Consider the following 24,216-nt stretch of genomic DNA (forward strand, 5'->3'; position numbering starts at 1 on the left):
GTCTCTGTCGTCTGCTCACGCTGCTGACGGCTTCCGCTTTTTAACCTAGGCCTGTGTATGGCTTCCGAATACTGCTGCCTCCACCGCCACCCTGCGCCATGTGCCTCTGTCGTCTGCTCACGCTGCTGACGGCTTCCGCTTTTTAACCTAGGCCTGTGTATGGCTTCCGAATACTGCTGCCTCCACCGCCACCCTGCGCCATGTGCCTCTGTCGTCTGCTCACGCTGCTGACGGCTTCCGCTTTTTAAACTAGTCCTGTGTATGTCTTCCGAATACTGCTGCCTCCACCGCCACCCTGCGCCATGTGCCACTTTCAGGTCTCCTTACACTGTTGGTGGGTTCCATTTTGTGATAGGGTGCTGTATGGCCTTCCATTGCTGCTGCCTCCACCGCCACCCTGCGCCATGTGCCTCTGTCATCTGCTCACGCTGCTGACGGCTTCCGCTTTTTAACCGAGGCCTGTGTTTGGCTTCCGAATACTGCTGCATCCACCGCCACCCTGCGCCATGTGTCTCTGTCGTCTGCTCACGCTGCTGACGGCTTCCGCTTTTTAACCTAGGCCTGTGTATGGCTTCCGAATACTGCTGCCTCCACCGCCACCCTACGCCATGTGCCTCTGTCGTCTGCTCACGCTGCTGACGGCTTCCGCTTTTTAAACTAGTCCTGTGTATGTCTTCCGAATACTGCTGCCTCCACCGCCACCCTGCGCCATGTGCCACTTTCAGGTCTCCTTACACTGTTGGTGGGTTCCATTTTGTGATAGGGTGCTGTATGGCCTTCCATTGCTGCTGCCTCCACCGCCACCCTGCGCCATGTGCCTCTGTCGCCTGCTCACGCTGCTGACGGCTTCCGCTTTTCAACCGAGGCCTGTGTTTGGCTTCCGAATACTGCTGCATCCACCGCCACCCTGCGCCATGTGTCTCTGTCGTCTGCTCACGCTGCTGACGGCTTCCGCTTTTTAACCTAGGCCTGTGTATGGCCTTCAATTGAAGCTGCTTCTGCTCCGCCACTCTGCCATTGGACTCTTGATAGTCGTCTCCCCACGCTGCTGCTGGGGGGACTTTTTAACATAGGCCTCTGTATGGCCTTCAATTTTAGCTGCTTACGCTCCGCTACTCTGCCATGGGCCCCTGTACCGCCTCCTCATGCTGCTGCCAGGCCCGTAATCTGCCATGGGCCCCCGTACCGACTCCTCATGCTGCTGCCAGGCCCGTAATCTGTCATGGGCCCCTGTACCGCCTCCTCATGCTGCTGCCAGGTCCAGAGTGTGTCATGGGTCCCTGTACGGCCTCCCATTGCTGCTTTCTCCATCGCCACACTCTGCCATGTGCCACTTTCAGGTCTCCTCACACTGCTGGTGGGTTCCATTTTGTCATAGGGTGCTGTATGGCCTCCCATTGCTGCTGCCTCCACCGCCACACTGTGGCTCCACACTCTGGTTTTGGCCCCGTGACTGCCCAAATGAGTGAAGTGTGCGGTGATTCTAAGATCGACGGCACTCATCTGCATGTCATACTGACTGACAGTATTATTTCTCTTCCCCAGCAGACTCCAAGGGCATTTAAATTAAAGGTACAGTGTTCTGCACTAATATAAAGGCTCTCTGAAGCCTAGAAACACCCTTTTTATAAGTTAAATTCGCAGCGAATATATTCGGCACGAAGCGAATTTAATCTGCGAATTCGGCGAATCAGCCGAACCGAATTTTTGAATAATTCGCTCATCTCTAACCACCACAATGGATTTGAAATGAAACTAACAAGATGTGCTTTACCTGCAGACTGTCAGCTTTAATTTCAGGGTATTTACATCCAAATCAGGTGAACGGTGTAGGAGTTACAACAGTTTGCATATGTGCCTCCCACTTGTTAAGGGACCAAAAGTAATGGGACAGTTGGCTTCTCAGCTGTTCCATGGCCAGATGTGTGTTATTCCCTCATTATCCCAATTACAATGTCCAGAGTTCATTTCAAGTGTGCTATTTGCATTTGGAATCTGTTGCAGTCAACTCTCAAGATGAGATCCAAAGAGCTGTCACTATCAGTGAAGCAAGCCATCATAAGGCTGAAAAAACAAAACAAACCCATCAGAGAGATAGCAAAAACATTAGGCGTGGCCAAAACAACTGTTTGGAACATTCTTAAAAAGAAGGAACGCACAGGTGATCTCAGCAACACCAAAAGACCCGGAAGAACACGGAAAACAACTCTGGTGGATGACCGAAGAATTCTTTCCCTGGTGAAGAAAACACCCTTCACAACAGTTGGCTAGATCAAGAACACTCTACAGGAGGTAGGTGTATGTGTGTCAAAGTCAACATTCAAGAGAAGACTTCACCAGAGTGAATACAGAGGGTTCACCACAAGATGTAAACCATTGGTGAGCCTCAAAAACAGGAAGGCCAGATTAGAGTTTGCCAAACGACATGTAAAAAAGCCTTCACAGTTCTGGAACAACATCCTATGGACAGATGAGACCGAGATCAACTTGTACCAGAGTGATGGGAAGAGAAGAGTATGGAGAAGGAAAGGAACTGCTCATGATCCTAAGCATACCACCTCTTCAGTGAAGCATGGTGGTGGTAGTGTCATGGCGTGGGCATGTATGGCTGCCAATGGAACTGCTTCTCTTGTATTTATTGATGATGTGACTGCTGACAAAAGCAGCAGGATGAATTCTGAAGTGTTTCGGGAATATTATCTGCTCATATTCAGCCAAATGCTTCAGAACTCATTGGCCGCTTCACAGTGCAGATGGACAATGACCCAAAGCAGACTGCAAAAGCAACCAAAGATTTTTTTAAGGGAAAGAAGTGGAATGTTATGCAATGGCCAAGTCAATCACCTGACCTGAATCCGATTGAGCATGCATTTCACTTGCTGAAGACAAAACTGAAGGGAAAATGCCCCAAGAACAAGCAGGAGCTGAAGAGAGTTGCAGTAGAGGCCTGGCAGAGCATCACCAGCGATGAAACCCAGCGTCTGGTGATGTCTATGCGTTCCAGACTTCAGGCTGTAATTGACTGCAAAGGATTTGCAACCAAGTATTAAAAAGTGAAAGTTTGATTTATGATTATTATTCTGTCCCATTACTTTTGGTCCCTTAATAAGTGTGAGGCACATATGCAAACTGTTGTAATTCCTACACCGTTCACCTGATTTGTATGTAAATCCCCTCAAATTAAAGCTGACAGTCTGCAGTTAATGCACATCTTGTTTGTTTCATTTCAAATCCATTGTGGTGGTGTATAGAGCCAAAAATGTTAGAATTGTGTTGATGTCCCAATATTTATGGACCTGACTGTAGTTACATAGTTAGTCTGGCTGAAAAAAGACAAAAGTCCATCCAGTTCAACAATAAAAAAAAAAGTTATAATCCTATACCTACAGTTGATCCAGAGGACGGCAAAAAACCCCAGCAAAGCATGATCCAGTTTGCTCCTGCAGGGGAAAAAATTCCTTCCTTATCTCCCGAGAGCCAATTGGATATTCCCTGGATCAACTTTACCTATAAATGTTAGTATCCAGTTATATTCTGTGTATCTAAGAAAGAATACAGGCTTTTTTTAAAGCAATCCACTGAGCTAGCCAGAGCCAACTCTTGAGGGAGTCTATTCCACATTTTCACAGCTCTCACTGTGAAGAAACCTTTCCGTATTTGGAGATTACATTTCTTTTCCTTCAGACATAAAGAGTGCCCCCTTGTCCTCTGTGATTACCCTGCCTGAAAATATTATGGTGATCAGACATAGTACAGTATAATGTGTCATTACATTTTAATGGTCCAAACTGGTCCAGCTTTCCTCCCATCTACTAGCATTCTGTTTGGTTGCATCACCTTCACAGTTTATTTACCTAGGCTGTAAATTGCAGATAGTATGCTGTGTAAAATGTTTGGCAGGCAGATGGCGTAGAAGTGATACAACAATAAAACTGTCATTATACCTGTTCTTTTCATTGTGTGGATAGACAGGCAATGCCCTTCTGTATGCTGTACTGCTCTGCATATTTTTCCAGGTCATTAATTTCCTCCCAATTTCTGTATCTCTTGGCTCAAATCCCTATGAAAGGCAAAGTACAGAAAGTCGTCAAGCTTGATAACAGAAATAGAAGGCATCAGCACATCTGAATATATTGAATTGACTGCCAAATGCCCTACATTTGGTTTATAATCCTGCAGCACTCTAGACATTTGATTCCAGCTATTTAGTTGCATTTGAAATGTGATAAATAAATCAGGTATGTTTATAGATATCCCTTTAAACCACTGTCAGATGATAAAGCAGAAAACAAATGAGAGTTTTGGATGTAAATTTGAAGGTGTGGCTCATATTTAAAACAGTATGAAAGTGATACTAAACATACACTGTTTAATTTACATTTTCCCTTCTCTTTCTGTACATGATGATGACACTTAATTAATTTAATAAAAACAACAACAACTAACTAACATCAATATACAGCAGTCACACGACCCAGCTCTTTCCCAGCCTGTCTGCAGGGAAACAGTGGCAGGAGGAGCTACTAGCCTTCTGCTGCTGGTGAAATGTAAAAAAAAAAAAGCTTTTGGGATACAGAGCAAAAATAAATAATTAATATCAATAAAGGTTTTAAATTGTGATAAAAATATATATTTGAGGTCAGACCTTTATTATTTGTTGGCAACAACATAATGTGGGCAGATTTCTACCATTCACAGGCTGTGTCACGCCTCTCCAGCCTGCATCTCAGAATAACAGGGAGGAGAAGCCTCCATCAATCAAGGTGGCATATCCCACCCCCATTGTGTTCAGCTGGGTAATTGGCATGGAGGAGGAGGAGGGAGTGAGTAAGCTGTCATTTACTACAGTGTATACACCCACATGTGTCACTCTATAGTCACATGGGCTGCTAGGATGTGATAAGGAGGAAATGCTCAGGGTAGAAATACACTGACTTCTGATCATGTACACTGCTCTGCAAAATCCCCAACTGCAGTGGAGTCATGGACAGGAGGGGTAGACAAGAAACAGCAGGATCAATTAGGTTTTTTTTTGCAGAATACAGAAAACAAATTCCATAGTGACTGTGTGAGTATGAACAGCATGTAATACAGCATTTATTCATAGTTTTTAATGATGTGGGTTTAATGACACTTTAAACCCTCAGCATTTTTTTAGTTTATCACATTGAACACAATAAAAGAACCATTCTCCTGCATATTATCTGTCAGTGCTGCTGCCTTCTGCTATCTCAATGCTGCTTCCTTGAATATTCGTTCTCACAGGATAGAAGTAACCGTGGACAGTGCAATCCTGAGTCAGTCTACTAGCTTGGAGAAGGGAAGGGGGGAGGGTATGGAGGAACAGGGGAGGGCCTTGCCATCCTAGGCTATGGGACTGTGCGTTTCTATGGATGCACACAGTGTAGGGAGAAACAAGTTTAGTCCTTGCATGCAAGCGTGGCTGCATAGGATGCTGTGAGAAAAAGGAGCCATCCTGGAGGAGGAAACCTGGGGCAGTGATCATGCCACCAGCTTAAACTGGAATGTAGGCAAGGATTATTAGTTAAAGAAACTGCGTATTCAGTAAGTGATTAAATCAGCTGTTGGAATGCTTAAAGCGGCGTTCCACCCAAAAGGGGAAATTCCGTTTTAAAGATTGGTCCCCGATCCCTATTAAGGATTGGCACCTTTGGGGAGCGGGGGGAAACGGGTACCCGAATTTGACAGGTGCCCACTCCCACTTCCGCTGCGATAGCCTGGGCGATCAGAAATGGAAGTTGTCCTCCTACCCTCCCTTCCCGAAGTCTTGTGGGACACATGACAGGTCCCATTAGACGACGGGGCCATTCAGGAAGCGCAGTGCTACTCATGCATGCGCAGCGGGCACCCGGCTGTGAAGCCGCAAGCTGTCACAGTCGGGTGCCTACACTGAAGATGCCGGCCTCCTGGAATTCAGGAGGCCAGTGAAACGGGCTGCGGTGGGGTAACGCAGGATCGTGGGACAGGTGAGTGGCTGTTTTTTTAAAGTCAGCAGCTACAGTTTTTTTAGCTGCTGACTTTTATTTTTTTTACAGAGTGAGTGGAACTCCGCTTTAATAACTTAGGGTTTAATACCAATTTAAGGCATAGTTGTAGTGCATAAAACTACCCCATCAAGGAAAAGCCAAGGGCTAACAAAAAACATGCATCCCAGTGTTGCAAACCTGGTTACATAGTTACATAGTTAGTCTGGCTGAAAAAAGACAAAAGTCCATCCAGTTCAACCATTTAAAAAAAAAAGAAGTTATAATCCTATACCCACAGTTGATCCAGAGGAAGGCAAAAAAACCCAGCAAAGCATGATCCAATTTGCTTCTGCAGGGAAAAAAAAATTCCTTCCTGATCCCCCGAGAGGCAATTCGGATATTCCCTGGATCAACTTGGGGATGAACCCATTGTGATCTACCTTTTGTTGAGCTATGTGGCCATTCAGGCCAGGTGTTCTGGACCTGACCTATTTAGTCCCTATGTTGTTTGCCAGAGATAATAGATGCTTTACTCCTCAGCAGCATGTTAAGTCATAGTAATATATATGGATTTACAGTACATGAAATAAAAGCTGATTGGATGTTCGGATTTTAATAGTTCCAAGGTTTTCAAGACACCAAATGCAGTTTCACTAGTTGTCTGGAGTTAACCTTTCACTGGGGATTACACTGTTCTGTTTTATCTTGGCTATAATGATAATCTATGTTCTGTCACTTTGAAGATATGTTTTTTTCTTAGTTGATAATATAATTTCAGCTAGAGAAGGCTCACCATCAAAGGCTCTGAAAAGTCTGGCATTTGTCCAACAAGTAGTCCTGCCAGAGTGCACACCAGCATAAGAAGCAAACAAACGGCCAAGATAGGTAGAGGCCAGTCAGTTATCATCTGAGAGTAACTGTAAGCAAATGACAGTAACAGAACAAGGTCAGTGTTCATCTTAACATGCCGACTATAATCACTTGCACAGACTAGGCCATACATATGTATTGAAGAGCCAAAGCCGATTGATCCAAACTTCCAGGTCACGTGGGAAACCACCAAAAAAAAATGCTCATATGGTCATATTGCTAAACAGTACATTTGGGCTGGACACAAGGGTTAATCAAATTTAATTGCAGGGGTGGAGACATCAGAGAGGAGTCACAAGACACTCATGAAACACCCATTGTCCTCTTTTTCTCTAATGGCTCCTAATTAAGGGCTTCTGCAGTATAGCACATAGGAAACACATTAAAAATCAGAATCAGAACTGCTTTTTATTTTCGCTGCAGTAATTATACATTTGAGGACACATGAGGTAAAGCCTGTAAAAAAAAAAAAATGGAATGAACAGCTACATGTGCCAAAGGCAACTAGAATTCTAAATACAACTTTGAGAATCATTCTGACTGCTTGTCATTTTTTGGATTTTTATTGCCACCCTTTATAATTTGCAACTGCTACTGTTCTAACTAGGTCATTGTCTAATTGTATATCTACAGATGAAGAACTGACATTCTGTACATACCTTTTTGGCATCCTAAATGCTTTATCGTGTCTTGCAAAATAAATAAACAGAAATTAATATGGATCATGCCTGATATCAGTAAGGAGAAAGAAAGAACTGAGAGAGCTATGCAAGAGACAATTAGACATATTACCAAGAAGCATTATCACATACATTAGGGACGTTACAAATGATAAACATTTAAAGCAGAAAGATAATCTTACATTTACATTTTCCTCATTTTATCCATCAGCATGCATAATATATAAAGGAGAAATTGCACATGTAGAGGTTTGGAACTTTCTCTCTCTCTCTCTATATATATATATATTTGACACGGGTAATTGTATACCAAAACCTGCGTTGCTATGCCCATGCTATTTTCTGGCCATCGTTATGCCCTCTATTGCAGTCAATAAATGAAAAAAAATATATAAAAGTGGTTCTAAAGGCTGAATTTTTTTTTACCTTCTTGCATTATATGCATCATTGTCTGTGTCTATGGGTGAAGGCAGCAGGGCTGCGGAGCGAGCCCACATGACTGCCCCCATAGGCCTCCTCTGAGAGCACTGGATGAAGGGGAGGAAACGGGAGCACTGGCAGGGAACCAAGAGGAGGCGGATCGGGGCTGCTCTGTGCAATACCATTGCACAGAGCAGGTAAATATAACATGTTTGTTATTTTTGTGAACAAAATTACCTTTAGAAACACTTTAATATTAAAACTACCCATGAACATACCAAGACGATCCCCTGACATGCAGTATAATATCTTCCATAGACTGTTGGATTGCAAATAATATTCTACAAGCAAGCTCCCTGTGCTGGCAGAGCAGTAGCTGTGGGAACAATAAAAGAGACTTGGTGTATGATTGCCAGTTATGTGGTCGCCTCAATTAGCAAATCATGATAACCCTGAAAAAAGTTTGTTTTTGTTTCCTTGCTTATAAAGAACATATATACCCAACATTTCATAGTACTGATACGTTCCTGCTGTACCAAGTACCTCTATGAAAAAGTATCTTGTTCTCCTTGTATTGCTTCCTTTGTGTGAAATCCCTGGTGTTCCTGCCAGTCTCTCTGCTTTCCTATTAAAAACTGACTACACTAGACTTAAGAGCAAAGCATGGTCAGTTTGCTGGCTGTGCTGAGAACTCATTGTGCCCTTCCCCAATGATCAGGCTTCTGCTCACCCCCCCCCCCCCCCTGCACAGCCATTCACTGGGAAGCTCAATGTACTGCTCTTTCTCCTTCTCCACCTCTCTGTGCAGCTGAGAACAGAGGGTATGTGATCACTTATAAAAAAGGAAAAAAATGTATTTATGTTTTTTATATCTATACACAGATGTTTTGCCTTTCAATTCTATTCTGTTTTATAAGGTGAGGTTTACATATACTTTATGCATATTTCATGCTCTATGTATGCCCCCATCTCTGGGACCAGGCTGTAGCTAATCTTTTTTCATTTTTGATCCTGTGACAACCATGATTAGCCTATCATGGTGATTAATGAGAAATATATTATTTTGTTACATTACTAAACTTTCCTGTCCTTCTGTAGCACTGATGCATGTTCCCTCTCTATGGCAGGGAGGAAGATGAGCATGAAGGACAAAATCGTGTTAAAATTATATATTTGTGAATGGGAATATTCTGCATTCCAATTAGAGTGGCTGTAGCCTGTAACCTATGAACACGTAGATGTCTCAAGGGCAATAAGACCTCGTGCGTAAAAAGAGGCATTTCCTTTGCATTATTGAAGATATTAACCTTTAATACAATGTTAACATTGTATTAAATGTTATTACGCCAGAGCCGGCGCACTCTATCTTTATGGTATGTTTTCACAGCTGCCTATTCTCATGGGTTTGTGAGAGCTGCAAGACTTCAGCTATCACCTTTACAATCAATTTAAAACTGATCTTTGTTTTTATACCATTTGAACCTTGACCATTGGACTCAGTTGATGCAGATCACAGTTGATGCTAGTGCAACTACTAGTTTTTCTTTTTCTTCCAACTACTATTGAATATATTAAATGGCTTTCCACATCTAATACCTGGCATGCCTCTTAGCTGGCCAAACACTTTAATTCCATTCTGTGCACTGAAAAGCATGTCAAACATGCCCTGGACCTTTACAAAGCATTTGGGGAGGTTTCAATGAAGTTTCCTCTAAAAGAAAACTGTTTAAAAATACATTCTGAAAGCTTAGGCAGTACTTTACAAATGTCTCCTAAATACATGCAATATGGGCCAAAACACATTAACGGTTCACAAGTGTTTGCACATGTGTCTTTTTATTGCTCGTGTGAACTCAACCTAGGACATCTACTTGTCTTCCACTGACTTGCATATTGCTGGGACCCACCATGTTATTTTAGCCTCTCTTTACATGTGGTACACTCAGTGTCACACCATGTTATCTTTATTTTCCTCTTTCCTGTAAAAAGGGTAAAATAATTTTTTGCATAATCTCTAATAAATCATGGAAGAAACAGAGAAGTACCACTATTGAATAGTACCCCCTGAAAGGTCTACTTTTCTCAGTAGTGTAATTTTTTTTTGGGGGGGATATTCATCACAAAGACAACATGGTGTCAAACAACTATCCACTGAACACTGCAGCCTGAAAGCTGAAATATATGCCTTAGGCTCAATGGGATGTAGAAACATGGCTTCATTCAGAACATGGTAAGAGAGAAAGCTTAATACTTTGAAATCCTAAAAGATAACACACTTTCTTTTCAACCATATAATAGCATTATCATACACTACTGTATATTGCCAAAAGTATTGGGACAGCCCTCAAAATCATTGGATTCAGGTGTTTCAATCACTTTCATGGCCACAGGTGTTTAAAATCAAGCACCTAGGCATGCAGACTGCTTCTACAAACATTTGTGAAAGAATGGGTCGCTTTCAGGAGCTCAGTGAATTCAAGTGTGGTACTGCGATAGGTTGCCATCTGTACAATTAGTCCATCCGTGACATTTCCTTGCTACTAAATATTCCACGGTCAACTGTTAGTGGTTTTATAACAAAGTGGAAGAAACTGGGAACAACAGCAACTCAGCCATGAAGTAGTAGGCCACGTAAAATGACAGAGCGGGCTCAGCACATGCTGAAGCGCACAGCGCGCAAAAGTCTGCACAGTCAATAGCTAAAGCCCTCCAAACTTCGTGTGACCTTCAGATTAGCACAACAGTGCGTAGAGAGCTTCATGGAATGGTTTCCATGGCCGGGCATCTGCAGCTGGAGCGATGAATCAGGCTTCTCTATCTGGCAATCCAATGAACATGTCTGGGATTGGTGGTTGCCAGGAGAACGGTACTTGCCTGACTGCATTGTACCACGTGTAAAGTTTGCTGGAGGGGAGATTACGGTGTGGGGTTGTTTTTTCAGGGGTTGGGCTTGGCCCCTTAATTCCAGTGAAGGGAACTCTTAAGGCATCAGCATACCAAGACATTTTGGACAATTTCATGCTCCCAACTTTGTGGGAACAGTTTGGGGATGGCCCCTTCCTGTTCCAACATGACTGCGCACCAGTGCACAAAGCAAGGTCCATAAAGACATGAATGAGCGAGTTTGGGGTGGAAGAACTTGACTGGCCTGCACAGAGTCCTGACCTCACAGAACACCTTTGGGATGAATTAGAGTAGAGACTTCGAGTAGTCCGACATCAGAGCCTGACCTCACAAATGCGCTTCTGGAAGAATGGTCAAACCTTCCCATAGACACACTCCTAAACCTTGTGGACAGCATTCCCAGAAGAGTTGAAGCTGTTAGAGCTGCATAGGGTGGGCCAACTCAATATCGAACCCTAAGGACTAAGGCTGGGATGCCATTAAATTTCATGTGCGTGTAAAGGCAGGCGTACCAATACTTTTGGCAATATAGTTTATTTTTGGTGTCATTGTAATCAGACCAAATAGAAGAAAATATTGCATGTAAATTATTGGAAATATTATTAATAATACGTTTTGAACTAATATGCATTTGAAAAGTTAAAACTGTTCTTTTAAAAACTATTTGCATGCTTGAAATAAAAATACATTGAGTGTATTCTTTAAAACAATCCATAAAACAAAGTCTAATATGCACTAAAAAGAAGAATGCATACCAATTTGGTATGCTAAGTAGTTGGTCCATATCAGGAAGGTTTCAATCACCACTGGACATGAAGGGATTGAATAGTATTTACTATTGAGGATAATAATGCCTGGACATATTGAATTAGACGGGAAGTGCAATTACAATAGTGCAGTTAAAATTTTAAATTACAATTACCTTACAGTCACTACATGATGTTGCATTGGATGCCCTGTCTTCTGGTTACTAGACCATTGCTTCCACATACATCCTGTAGTATGATGTGAGGTGTTGGTAGAAGCATTCACACTGGAGTGATGGGAACACAATTTTCTTCTTTCATCATGGCTAGACAGTTCTGGTACTGTGTAACTTAACTTGCGCTCTTGGTGATTGCAGTGACAACATTTGGAATGCTGATGGGCATCGCTTATGTGGGGAGCCAACTGTCCATTGGACCTGCTCATTGCTGGTAGCTGACTGCATGTAGACGTAGACAGATGGTCTTGTGCGCAGTTTGGTGGCTTCTTCAGGAAGCAGTGATGGACCTCCTGGCCAGATCCACTATTGGTAGGTCCAGGCCCCTGCCCTGTATTCTCATTGTCACTATCTTGACTTTGTTCCCCATCCTTATGATTCCTGAGAATATATAGAGTGTTATAATTAAGCAATGCTTCTTGTTTCTTTTTCTACACTCAAACCAAGTTAGACTTTGTTTAGCTGAAAAAGTTTACCACAAATAGATATTTTCATTTCATATTTGCAAATTCAACAGAAAAGAACTATAATTAGGCTTTCTTAATGGTACCCAGAATTTCAGCAGACATCCCTAGGAGAAAAGTGGTATTAATCAGTTAGTATTATTGAAGACATAGCATACTGTTTTCCAAGATAAGGTTGCCACAGCACGTGATTTTTGAATGTTACTGTGTGTTCTTTTTTGGTGATTATTTGTGTTCGATATTTCACTGAAATATGAATTTCAAAAAAATGCTTCAATCAATTTTGTAAAAGTAAAGGGCCAACATGAACAAAATTGCTGTATACTTAAAACCAGATACCTACAATCTAAGTACTCTAATGAAGGTTATGTAACAGTAATGACAATGCCATGCATACAACAACATGGTAAATAAATACTTTTAGTGCAACTGGTAGACACTGACCACCTGACCACTACGCACGTGCTGACTGATAGAGATGATGACATTAGAGACATTGTTTCTACAATTGTCTTGAGATATTCAAGTACCATGACTTGAAAGAAAATGTCCTAGGCTCCTATGTATTCTAAGTCAGTATTGGGGAGGTGAAGAAAGTGGGTGGAAGGCAATAGCTGCAATTAAAAGTGTTCTTAACTCTAGAATATTCTGATTAGGAATGAGGTTCTAGTTCACCACCACCTTGGGTACAAGCCAAATCCAGCTAATTTGAAATTTGCGATCCAGTGGACTTTTGTGCAGATTCACCTGGAAGAACCCAAACAGCATCCCTACCGCTGATAATGACAGCAGGAGTCACTTGCCTTTTGTTTTAATTTTACGTTGATTTCTTAAAATTTGGGGTGCTTAAGACACAGAATTCATTTGGTACTATCTATATATTTTTGGAGCTGCCTTTTGTTTGCTGTATGGCACTGCATCATTTGAATGGAAACAAAGCAAGATTGGTGTGCACCTAAACCACCCCACACAATATCACTCACATTCAGTGTCTCCCATTCCCCAGATAAAATAAAAGTTAGGCATACAGAGGTTAGGCCTATTAACCCTTATTAAATCTGTTTTTCTGCTGGCCAATTTTACACTATCACACCCTCAGCATTGTCTCAATTCTTGTAGTAAAACTCAAGACTTTTCACTTTGTATTTATAATGTACCAAATTTAGGTCTAGTCTTTGATTTAAAATGGACCCGCTGCTGTTCAGTTTTATGCTGCTGTATCATCAGTGGTCTCCTAATTCTTGTAGTAAAAAAACCTGCTTGTACTTTTTTCTCTAGTACATTTCAGCCATGTCTCCCTCATTAAAAATGTGCTGCTGCTGCTGCTGGTTAATTTTACCCAAGTATCTGTACCATCTGTTGTCTCTTACTTGTTAATTAGCAATGACAGTGTGATCAAAATCTGCCATCAGCAGGACAGTTTTCATCAGCTAGAACAAAGACATCCGCAGTGAACTAAATTAAAACAAAACTACTCGTGGTCACTTATTTCCTGTAGTGCAAGCAATATATAAATAATTATACGCAGCAGCACACAAAGTTTCCAACCTTTTTTAAAATACAAATATGAACTGTACCATGCTCCAAAATTATCAACATGTAAATCACACTTAAATGAACTACAAATAATTGTGAGTGTATCAACTTGAATATATATAACTAACAAAATAACAAACTAAATAAAATATATGTGATCCATCTACTGGGAGTCCATGATCAACGTATATCAATAAGTCCAAAAACAGAACTAAGTGAAATGAAAAAGTTGAAAATAATCTTCACGTTTAGTCAACTGTGGAAATCCACTGTGTAGATGCAATTTATTCCATCACCTTAAGACAAAAGATGGCGGATCATCTAAAATGAATAGACCCTTATACTATAAAGGTCAAAATCTTGTGATTCTTTAGAACTCCGGAATAATCATTTAACCCCTAGATGCCGAGCGCACACAAATATGCAGCCTCGGCGTCTGGGCCTTGATGGCGATCAGCCGCATATTTGCATGCCATTAGAAAATACAAAATGTGTTGAGAGAGCGTGCCCTGCGCACTCCCAGCACATATGTCCGTGACGCACGGAAAAGTTCCGATCTCCCCTTGCGTTCGTGACCATTTCCAATCATGTGACCTCCGTGAAAGCGAATCACGGTGGTCACATGACCCTAAACCCTGCCCGCCTCCCGGCTTCTGAAACTCTTAAACGGCCGAGAGGCGCCGGCGCACAGGGGTTAATAGTCTCATGACAAGTTACAGTGAAACAGCAGAAACCACTACTTTTAGTGAGAGTAATCCACCACCACAAAATGGTCACTCACCATGGAATGTGGACTCTTCAAATTAAAGGATAAGTTCACCTTTGGGAACATGGCACATGTTCACCCATTTTTAGGGTGCAACCTGTCGCCCCCCCTCCCTCTGACAGATAGTGCGGGGAGACGTCTCCCTGTTCTGTCTGTCAGATTTGGAAACAGCGCAGCTGTGCGGGGCTCCGCCCACACGACCGCATCATTCATTCACAGAATTCCATGAATTCTGGCCTTAGCGGCTGTGGGCTTGTAGTTCTCAATGAACTTCCAAGGCGCTGTGGAGCTCTGTGGTTGTTCATTGAAGCTTCCAGTCAGAATATCTGCTTGCTCATACATGCCGTACAGGCAAGCAGATATTCTGACAGGTCTGCAGGAGACCTGCATGGCACCAGCGATCTGCTGATCACTGGTGCTATGCTTTCCAGGCATTTGTTATTTTTGTCTAAAAGGTGAACCTATCCTTTAAAGGTCAAAACACGTGTTCTCCTTTAACAGCCGGGATCAGCTCAAGGCAACAGGTTTTGCATTAAATTTCAGGGATTTCCTGTGACTTCTGTTTTGGCTATGGGGCAGGAAGTGAAGGTAAATCTCCCCAATGGGACACAGATGGCAAAAAGAAGTCCAAATGAGGTTATAACCATCCCTTTCTTGATCCAAAGTGAAAAAAAGACTGTATGCTGGTTCCCCACTGACCAGTTATTAGCTATGGCCTATATATAGTAGGTATTTCCAGTAGATAGCCATATATCTCTCATTTTTCTTTGGGGGACTATTATATTGATTGTTGTTACTAGAAACAAGCTCCCAGTTTTGTCCGAGCACAGGTTTGCACCAAACTTCAGCCATGACTAAGGGCTGGTACACACCACAAAAGCGCACTCCAGATGCATTCTGGGTACGTTTTTTGCTTACAGCCCACACCACACTCCGTTCTGGTGCAGTTTTGATGCAGTTTGCAATGTTCCAATACAGTTCTGTGCAGCAAAAATGCAGCATGTTCTACTTTATTTTCTTCGCTGGAAACTGACTGGAACTGACTGCACTAGTGTGAACTAGGGCCATTGGAATGCATGGAAAACACTGCAAATGCATTTTTGATGCAGAAAAAAAGGCACCGGACTGCATCTAGTGTGAACTAGCCCTAAAGACTAATTGTCTGAAACGCGTTGACTAGTTTTAGCTATGTACATGTTCCTATAATAAAGAAGTATACATTTGGCTGTTTTCCTGAGTGCCAGCCATTCCTGTCTTCATTCTGATCTGTGGGGGCACCGGCAGCCTCCAGGTGTGAGCACCGGGCAGAACGGTAATTGAGGGAGGTAGTAGCGTCCTCACACCTTTTTCTCTTTGCACCAAACGTTGCTTGTTTGGGTGTTCGTCTGAAATCCAGACTTTTAGCTCATTTGGTGGGAGTCAAAAGTCAGATGTGGTATTGTTTTTTTATTGATGCAGTATATAACAGCTACCCTCTTCCGTTGTCAGTGGTTGCTAATGAAACAGCGGGTGCTGGCACTTACTGCGTCCATAGAATTTAGTGACATCACCTGGCACACTGTATTTGCTGGGAATCCCCAGGCATGCAACCAAAGGGGCAAGGATAGTGGCAGATAGTGGCAGACATTGTTGCCTAAATATGGCCTCATTTGGTCAATAACATCACTGGGAATACCCCACTCCATTGTTTACATTCCAGATGTCAGCTTGGACTGCTGTCTTTTGTAGCAAGTGAGTAACAGGATCACATTTTTTTTTTTCTTTTGGTAAGTTCTTTGCAATTGATGGGGATCTACATTGCTGAATGATGGGTACTATGTACCCCTTACTCATTCACTTGGAAGGGGGAGGGGGGCGGTGGTATCCAGAGGCATTTTTAAAGGTGACTTCCATGTTCCGATAGGCCCCTACACACAGACCCCCACAACCACCAGGTCAGGGTTGTGGGGATCAGGTCGGGAGAAGGTGCTTTACAAGGGGGGTCCCCCTTGAAAGGTACTCCCCAAGTTGAAGGCACGTGGACTGGAATAGTTCAGGGAGGGTGTACTCTCTTCCCCCCTTTCTCCAGGCCATACCAGACCCTCATGAAGAATAAGGGTCTGGTATATATATTTAGGGGGAACCCCACATTGATATTTTTCTTTTGTGTCAGTTTTCCCCTTAACATTTCCACCAGACTCTCATCTAGGATAGGTTTCTGATATAGATGAAGATAATCTCCTTCTGCTTTGTTTACACAAAGAATGAAGCCATTGAGAGCTATCATTTACCTGCAACTTTTTTTTTTAGTTTTCCTATGGCAGGTTGTATACATCATATAGCTGCAACACTTCAGTAATGTTCAGCAAACCCACCTCAAACCGGCCCCAGGTACATTCAACTCATGTTACCTACTGCTTGGCTCTGGAGAGAAGCAGGACAGCTGTCTATGTTATCTCTCAGCCTGGACAGAAGGTACTCTAATGAATTGGGTAAATGTACTGCTAGGGCAGGGGTAAGCAATCTGCGGCTCTCTAGCTGTTGTGGAACTACATTTCCCATGAGGCATTGCAACATTACAAAACTGAGTTACAGCTATGACTTGCAGAGGCATGATGGAACTTGTAGTCCTGCAACAGCTGGAGAGCCGCAGGTTGCCTACCCATTGTGCTATGGAAATTATTGTTTGGAAGTGGACCTCTGGAATTGTGACTGAAGGGACTGCTTTAATATACAATGAGTGTAAGTATCAATGGAAACATAAAGCATTTGGAGGAGCAAAAGGTGGGGGGTCTGTGTGCACTGCCAGTCATGCCCTTTCTCCTATGCGCTGTCAGTGAGAATTGTCGGATAGTGGTGGTGGGGGGGGAGCAACTATCAGAAAACACAGCTCAGCAACCACACATAGATTTGAATGGCACCGAGTGTGATGTGCACTAGATCCACTGGGGGGAAGGATACTACTTCTTTATTGGGGATAAAAATTGGAGAAATGTGAAAGTCGTGCAGACGTTTACTGCATTTTTTTTTATCTTGCCCTGACATACACTTTAAGAGCTAGAGATTGCATCATGGACCAATCAATATGGTCTTTGGTCAAGTGATAACCCTGATTAGCCAACCATTGTGGTTTCAGTGAAAGTTTATTGTTGAAGGCAAATACTGTATTCACATTGTAAGCTGCCATGAACCCCAATCCCCCTCATAATATATACAGCTCAGGAGAGAGAGTCAGACCTCAAACATTATACACAGTTGTGGAGACAGAAATACACCCCAATATTATCTACAGCTGTAAATACAGGCATAGATCCTCATATTATATTTAGCTCTGAATACAGACGTAGACCCCCCCATATTATATACAATTGTGAAAACAGACGCAGACCCCCCATATTATATACAACTGTGAATACAGACGTAGACCCCCCCCATATTATATACAACTGTGAGTACAGACGTAGACCCCCCATATTATATACAACTGTGAATACAGACGTAGACCCCCCATATTATATACAACTGTGAATACAGACGTAGACCCCCCCATATTATATACAACTGTGAATACAGATGTAGACCCCCCCATATTATATACAACTGTGAATACAGCCATAGACCCCCCCCCATATTATATACAACTGTGAATACAGACGTAGACCCCCCATATTATATACAACTGTGAATACAGACGTAGACCCCCCCCATATTATATACAACTGTGAATACAGACGTAGACCCCCCCATATTATTTACAACTGTGAATACAGACGAAGACCCCCCATATTATATACAACTGTGAATACAGACGTAGACTCCCCCATATTATATACAACTGTGAATACAGACGTAGACCCCCCCATATTATATACAACTGTGAATACAGATGTAGACCCCCCCATATTATATACAACTGTGAATACAGCCATAGACCCCCCCCCATATTATATACAACTGTGAATACAGACGTAGACCCCCCATATTATATACAACTGTGAATACAGACGTAGACCCCCCCCATATTATATACAACTGTGAATACAGACGTAGACCCCCCCATATTATTTACAACTGTGAATACAGACGAAGACCCCCCATATTATATACAACTGTGAATACAGACGTAGACTCCCCCATATTATATACAACTGTGAATACAGACGTAGACCCCCCATATTATATACAACTGTGAATACAGATGTAGACCCCCCCATATTATATACAACTGTGAATACAGACGTAGACCCCCCCATATTATATACAACTGTGAATACAGACGTAGACCCCCCATATTATATACAACTGTGAATACAGACGTAGACCCCCCATATTATATACAACTGTGAATACAGACGTAACCCCCCCCCATATTATATACAACTGTGAATACAGACGTAGACCCCCCCATATTATATACAACTGTGAGTACAGATGTAGACCCCCCATATTATATAAAACTGTGAATACAGACGTAGACCCCCCATATTATATACAACTGTGAATACAGACGTAGACCCCCCATATTATATACAACTGTGAATACAGACGTAGACCCCCCATATTATATACAACTGTGAATACAGACGTAGACCCCCCATATTATATACAACTGTGAGTACAGACGTAGACTCCCCATATTATATACAACTGTGAATACAGACGTAGACCCCCCATATTATTTACAACTGTGAATACAGACGTAGACCCCCCCATATTATATACAACTGTGAATACAGACGTAGACCCCCCATATTATATACAACTGTGAGTACAGACGTAGACCCCCCATATTATATAAAACTGTGAATACAGACGTAGACCCCCCATATTATATAGAACTGTGAATACAGACGTAGACCCCCAATATTATATAGAACTGTGAATACAGACGTAGACCCCCCATATTATATAAAACTGTGAATACAGACGCAGACCCCCCATATTATATACAACTGTGAATACAGACGTAGACCCCCCATATTATATAAAACTGTGAATACAGACGTAGACCCCCCATATTATATACAACTGTGAATACAGACGTAGACCCCCCATATTATATACAACTGTGAGTACAGATGTAGACCCCCCATATTATATAGAACTGTGAATACAGACGTAAACCCCCCTATATTATATACAACTGTGAGTACAGATGTAGACCCCCCATATTATTTACAACTGTGAATACAGACGTAAACCCCCCCATATTATATACAACTGTGAATACAGACGTAGACCCCCCCATATTATATACAACTGTGAGTACAGATGTAGACCCCCCATATTATATAGAACTGTGAATACAGACGTAGACCCCCCATATTATATAGAACTGTGAATACAGACGTAGACCCCCCATATTATATACAACTGTGAATACAGATGTAGACCCCCCATATATATATACAACTGTGAATACAGAGGTAGACCCCCCATATTATATACAACTGTGAATAGAGACATAGACCCCCCCATATTATATACAACTGTGAATACAGACGTAAACCCCCCATATTATATACAACTGTGAATACAGACGTAGACCCCCCATATTATATACAACTGTGAATACAGATGTAGACCCCCCATATTATATACAACTGTGAATACAGAGGTAGACCCCCCATATTATATACAACTGTGAATAGAGACGTAGACCCCCCCATATTATATACAACTGTGAATACAGACGTAGACCCCCCATATTCTATACAACTGTGAATACAGAAGTACATCTCTACCATATTATACACATCTGTGAATAGAGACGTAGACCTCCAACAATATATAGAGCTGTGAATGGAGAAGTAGACGTCCACCAAACAAATTTGGAGAAAGAAGTAAATATAGTGCTGTGCATGACTAAAATGTGCAAAACTGTTAAACAAATAATTACAAAGTACTAAAGTTACATCTGGTCATGATCCTGATTGTCTATGGAAATATAAGGCTATATTTTAGTTTGATGAATTATTTTAATTGCTAACGCTGTGGACTAATGATGATGTTGCTGAGTAATAGTTATTTTTTTTAAATAGGTTAATTGATTATTGGTATTATATGCGGAGCATGAAAAAGAATAATGATACTTATTAAAATATATTATGCATTAAAATGAATTTTTTTTCATGTTTATTTACAGTAAAATAAAGGATGATATTTATAAGTATACACCAAAGAAAACTTATTGCATCCCAAAAAAAGTGAAAATCATTTGGGTGGACAATAGGACGTGCTCTTTGATAATCTGATGTATACCAAACTGCAATATCTGATGCATTAACAAAAATGTTATTTACACATGGACAAAATTATGATGTTTAGATATTAAATTAAAGATAAAGTGTTACTAAACCCACAACAGTAAAATCAGTCTATATATGCAGTAAAGTATGCTTGTTACACTTACTGTGGAACCTAAGGGGTTAATTCTCCACATTGTTTAAAAAATGCTGCGTTTTAATGACTTCTCTAATCCTCCCCTTCTTCCAGTGTCCCCCTCTTGTCTCCTGATAAGACATATCGTGTGGAGGCACTCCGCACATGCTCAATTTGGTGTGTATTGCTAGAGAGCTTTTTTTTTTCTTTGGAGAGTGCATGTGATCAGCACAGGGCCAATCAGCGCTGTCCAGACAGAGGTTAGGGGTCCTGCATCTTCCCAGAGCAGAAAGAAAACTCCTCCTACAAGCATTAACCAGTGCTCGGCTGGACACTGATAGAAGTCACAAGACTGCTCTAACTGCTGATTATATTGACTAAGATAATTGCACTTCCATGTTCTGTGTACTGTGGGAAAAGGGTCGGGGGGAGACCAGATATAGTGAATGCAGGGTCAGGGGGATACCAGATATAGTGAATGCAGGGTCCTGGGAGACCAGATATAGTGAATGCAAGGTCCAGGGGAGACCAGATATAGTGAATGCAGGGTCCTGGGAGACCAGATATAGTGAATGCAGGGTCCTGGGAGACCAGATATAGTGAATGCAGGGTCCAGAGGAGACCAGATATAGTGAATGCAGGGTCCTGGGAGACCAGATATAGTGAATGCAAGGTCCAGGGGAGACCAGATATAGTGAATGCACAGTCCGGGGAAGACCAGATATAGTGAATGCAAGGTCCAGGGGTGACCAGATATAGTGACTGCAGGGTACGGGGAGACCAGATATAGTGAATGCAGGGTCCGGGGGAGACCAGATATAGTGAATACAGGGTCCTGGGAGACCAGACGTAATAAATGCAGGGTCCGGGGGAGACCAGATATAGTGAATGCAGGGTCCAGGGGAGACCAGATATAGTAAATGCAGGGTCCGGAGGAGACCAGATATAGTGAATGCACGGTCCTGGGAGACCAGATATAGTGAATGCAAGGTCCAGGAGAGACCAGATATAGTGAATGCACGGTCCAGGGAAGACCAGATATAGTGAATGCAGGGTCCAGGGGAGACCAGATATAGTGAATGCAAGGTCCAGGGGAGACCAGATATAGTGAATGCAAGGTCCGGGGAGACCAGATATAGTGAATGCAGGGTCTGGGGAGACCAGATATAGTGAATGCAGGATCCGGGGAGACCAGATATAGTGAATACAGGGTCCTGGGAGACCAGACGTAATGAATGCAGGGTCCGGGGGAGACCAGATATAGTGAATGCAGGGTCCAGGGGAGACCAGATATAGTGAATGCAGGGTCCGGAGGAGACCAGATATAGTGAATGCAGGGTCCTGGGAGACCAGATATAGTGAATGCAAGGTCCAGGAGAGACCAGATATAGTGAATGCACGGTCCGGGGAAGACCAGATATAGTGAATGCAAGGTCCAGGGGAGACCAGATATAGTGAATGCAAGGTCCAGGGGAGACCAGATATAGTGAATGCAAGGTCCGGGGAGACCAGATATAGTGAATGCAGGGTCCGGGGAGACCAGATATAGTGAATGCAGGGTCCGGGGAGACCAGATATAGTGAATGCAGGGTCCGGGGAGACCAGACGTAATGAATGCAGGGTCCGGGGGAGACCAGATATAGTGAATGCAGGGTCCGGGGGAGACCAGATATAGTGAATGCAGGGTCCGGGGGAGACCAGATATAGTGAATGCAGGGTCCGGGGGAGACCAGATATAGTGAATGCAAGGTACAGGGGAGACCAGATTTAGTGAATGCACGGTCCGGGGAAGACCAGATATAGTGAATGCAAGGTCCAGGGGAGACCAGTTATAGTGAATGCAGGGTCCGGGGAGACCAGATATAGTGAATGCAGGGTCCAGGGAGACCAGATATAGTGAATGCAGGGTCCGGGGGAGACCAGATATAGTGAATACAGGGTCCTGGGAGACCAGACTTAATGAATGCAGGGTCCGGGGGAGACCAGATATAGTGAATGCAGGGTCCTGGGTTTAGTAACACTTTAATGGTGAGCCTAAATGTGTATAATATAGCAATAACCAACCAATGTGGGTTTAAAGCAGAACTAAACAGGGTAAACACAAATTTGACAATGGCTAGAGTTTTTTTGTAGATGGAACTTTAGAAGTCTCCTTGGCCCAAAAAAACTTTTTTTCAGCTGTTTGCCAGCAAATTATTGTTATCAACAAGCAGCAGGATCTTCGAAGAATTTGGTATCTGCATTCCTGTAATAGGTGACAGAATATACAGTATGTTGCCCCTGAATGTTGGTAAAGTCATGATCTGATGTTTTCACAGACAATCAATCTAAGAAAACCCATTAGCACACATATTTTGTCATTACTTACACATAAATGTTCAAACCCTACCAGGGGCGGACTGACCATTTGGAAACTCGGGCACTGCCTGAGGGCCCGGGGTCAGTAGGGAGCCCCATGAGATGCCCCTGGTGCCTTTTTCATAGGCTTTTTTGAGTTTGGGCAAGGACACAGGGGCCCCATGATCCCCTATTGCCCGGGGGCCCCATGAGTTGTCAGTCCGCCCCTGAACCCTACCAAGTTATATTGTGATATGACATTTCTCTCTGCTGTTTGCAATTGGAACTTGGCAAAAGTAAAACAAATAATCCAGTGACTGGCAGACTGCTTGCTTGGAACAAGTAATTTCATGTCTGAGTTCTGCACTAATTAGCATTCATAATAACTGAACTTGAATTTCATTTCTCACTTTAATTAAAATGTTCCTGTCTTTTGCCATAGGGAAAAGAAGCAAGGCTCTTACAGCATGGCATGTTGGTTTAACTTGCTAATCTACAAGCTCTCTGGCAAGTTGTGATGAAATAGCTTGGTGCTTGGGGTCTGCATTTGCCCATTAATGAACTGAGTAAATGGATTTCAAGGGAACGACACAAACCCAGAAGAAAATGTAATCTTGTCCTGGTGTTCTATCCTTGATCACAGCAGCTTGCTTTAATAAAAGCAGTAAAATCTCAGATTTATTTCAGTCCTTCAAGAAAGAAATTGCAACAGCTGTTTCTCTCTAGGGAACATACATTGTTTAAGCCAGGCAAATAGGTGAACATTATTCCTGCATAGGGGTTGATTTACTAAAACTGGAGCATGCAAAATCTGGTGCAGTTCTGCATGGAAACCAATCAGCTTCCAGCTTTTTTTTTTTTAAAGCCTAATCGAACAAGCTGAAATTAGAAGCTGATTGGCTACCATGCC

General features: G+C 42.5%; 1 protein-coding gene across 2 annotated transcripts in view; it reads right to left on the reverse strand.

Moving 5' to 3' along the window:
• The window catches only part of DISP2 (dispatched RND transporter family member 2), a 71,649-nt gene that overhangs the window by 25,049 nt on the left and 22,384 nt on the right, over positions 1–24,216 (reverse strand). The window contains exons 2-5 of one of the 2 annotated variants that reach the window (XM_089659774.1): positions 11,784–12,224; positions 7,517–7,546; positions 6,781–6,904; positions 3,945–4,060 (exon numbers count right to left, since the gene is read on the reverse strand). In XM_089659774.1, coding sequence (XP_089515900.1) covers positions 3,945–4,060; positions 6,781–6,904; positions 7,517–7,546; positions 11,784–12,224 — 711 coding nt within the window. The remainder of the gene's footprint in view (positions 1–3,944; positions 4,061–6,780; positions 6,905–7,516; positions 7,547–11,783; positions 12,225–24,216) is intronic. The other variant, XM_089659775.1, reaches the window with a different exon arrangement.

Source organism: Staurois parvus, unplaced genomic scaffold (genome assembly GCF_062004578.1).
Source record: "Staurois parvus isolate SC_StPar_1 unplaced genomic scaffold, SC_StPar_1.0 ptg001188l, whole genome shotgun sequence".
In the NCBI taxonomy this organism is placed as follows: domain Eukaryota; kingdom Metazoa; phylum Chordata; class Amphibia; order Anura; family Ranidae; genus Staurois; species Staurois parvus.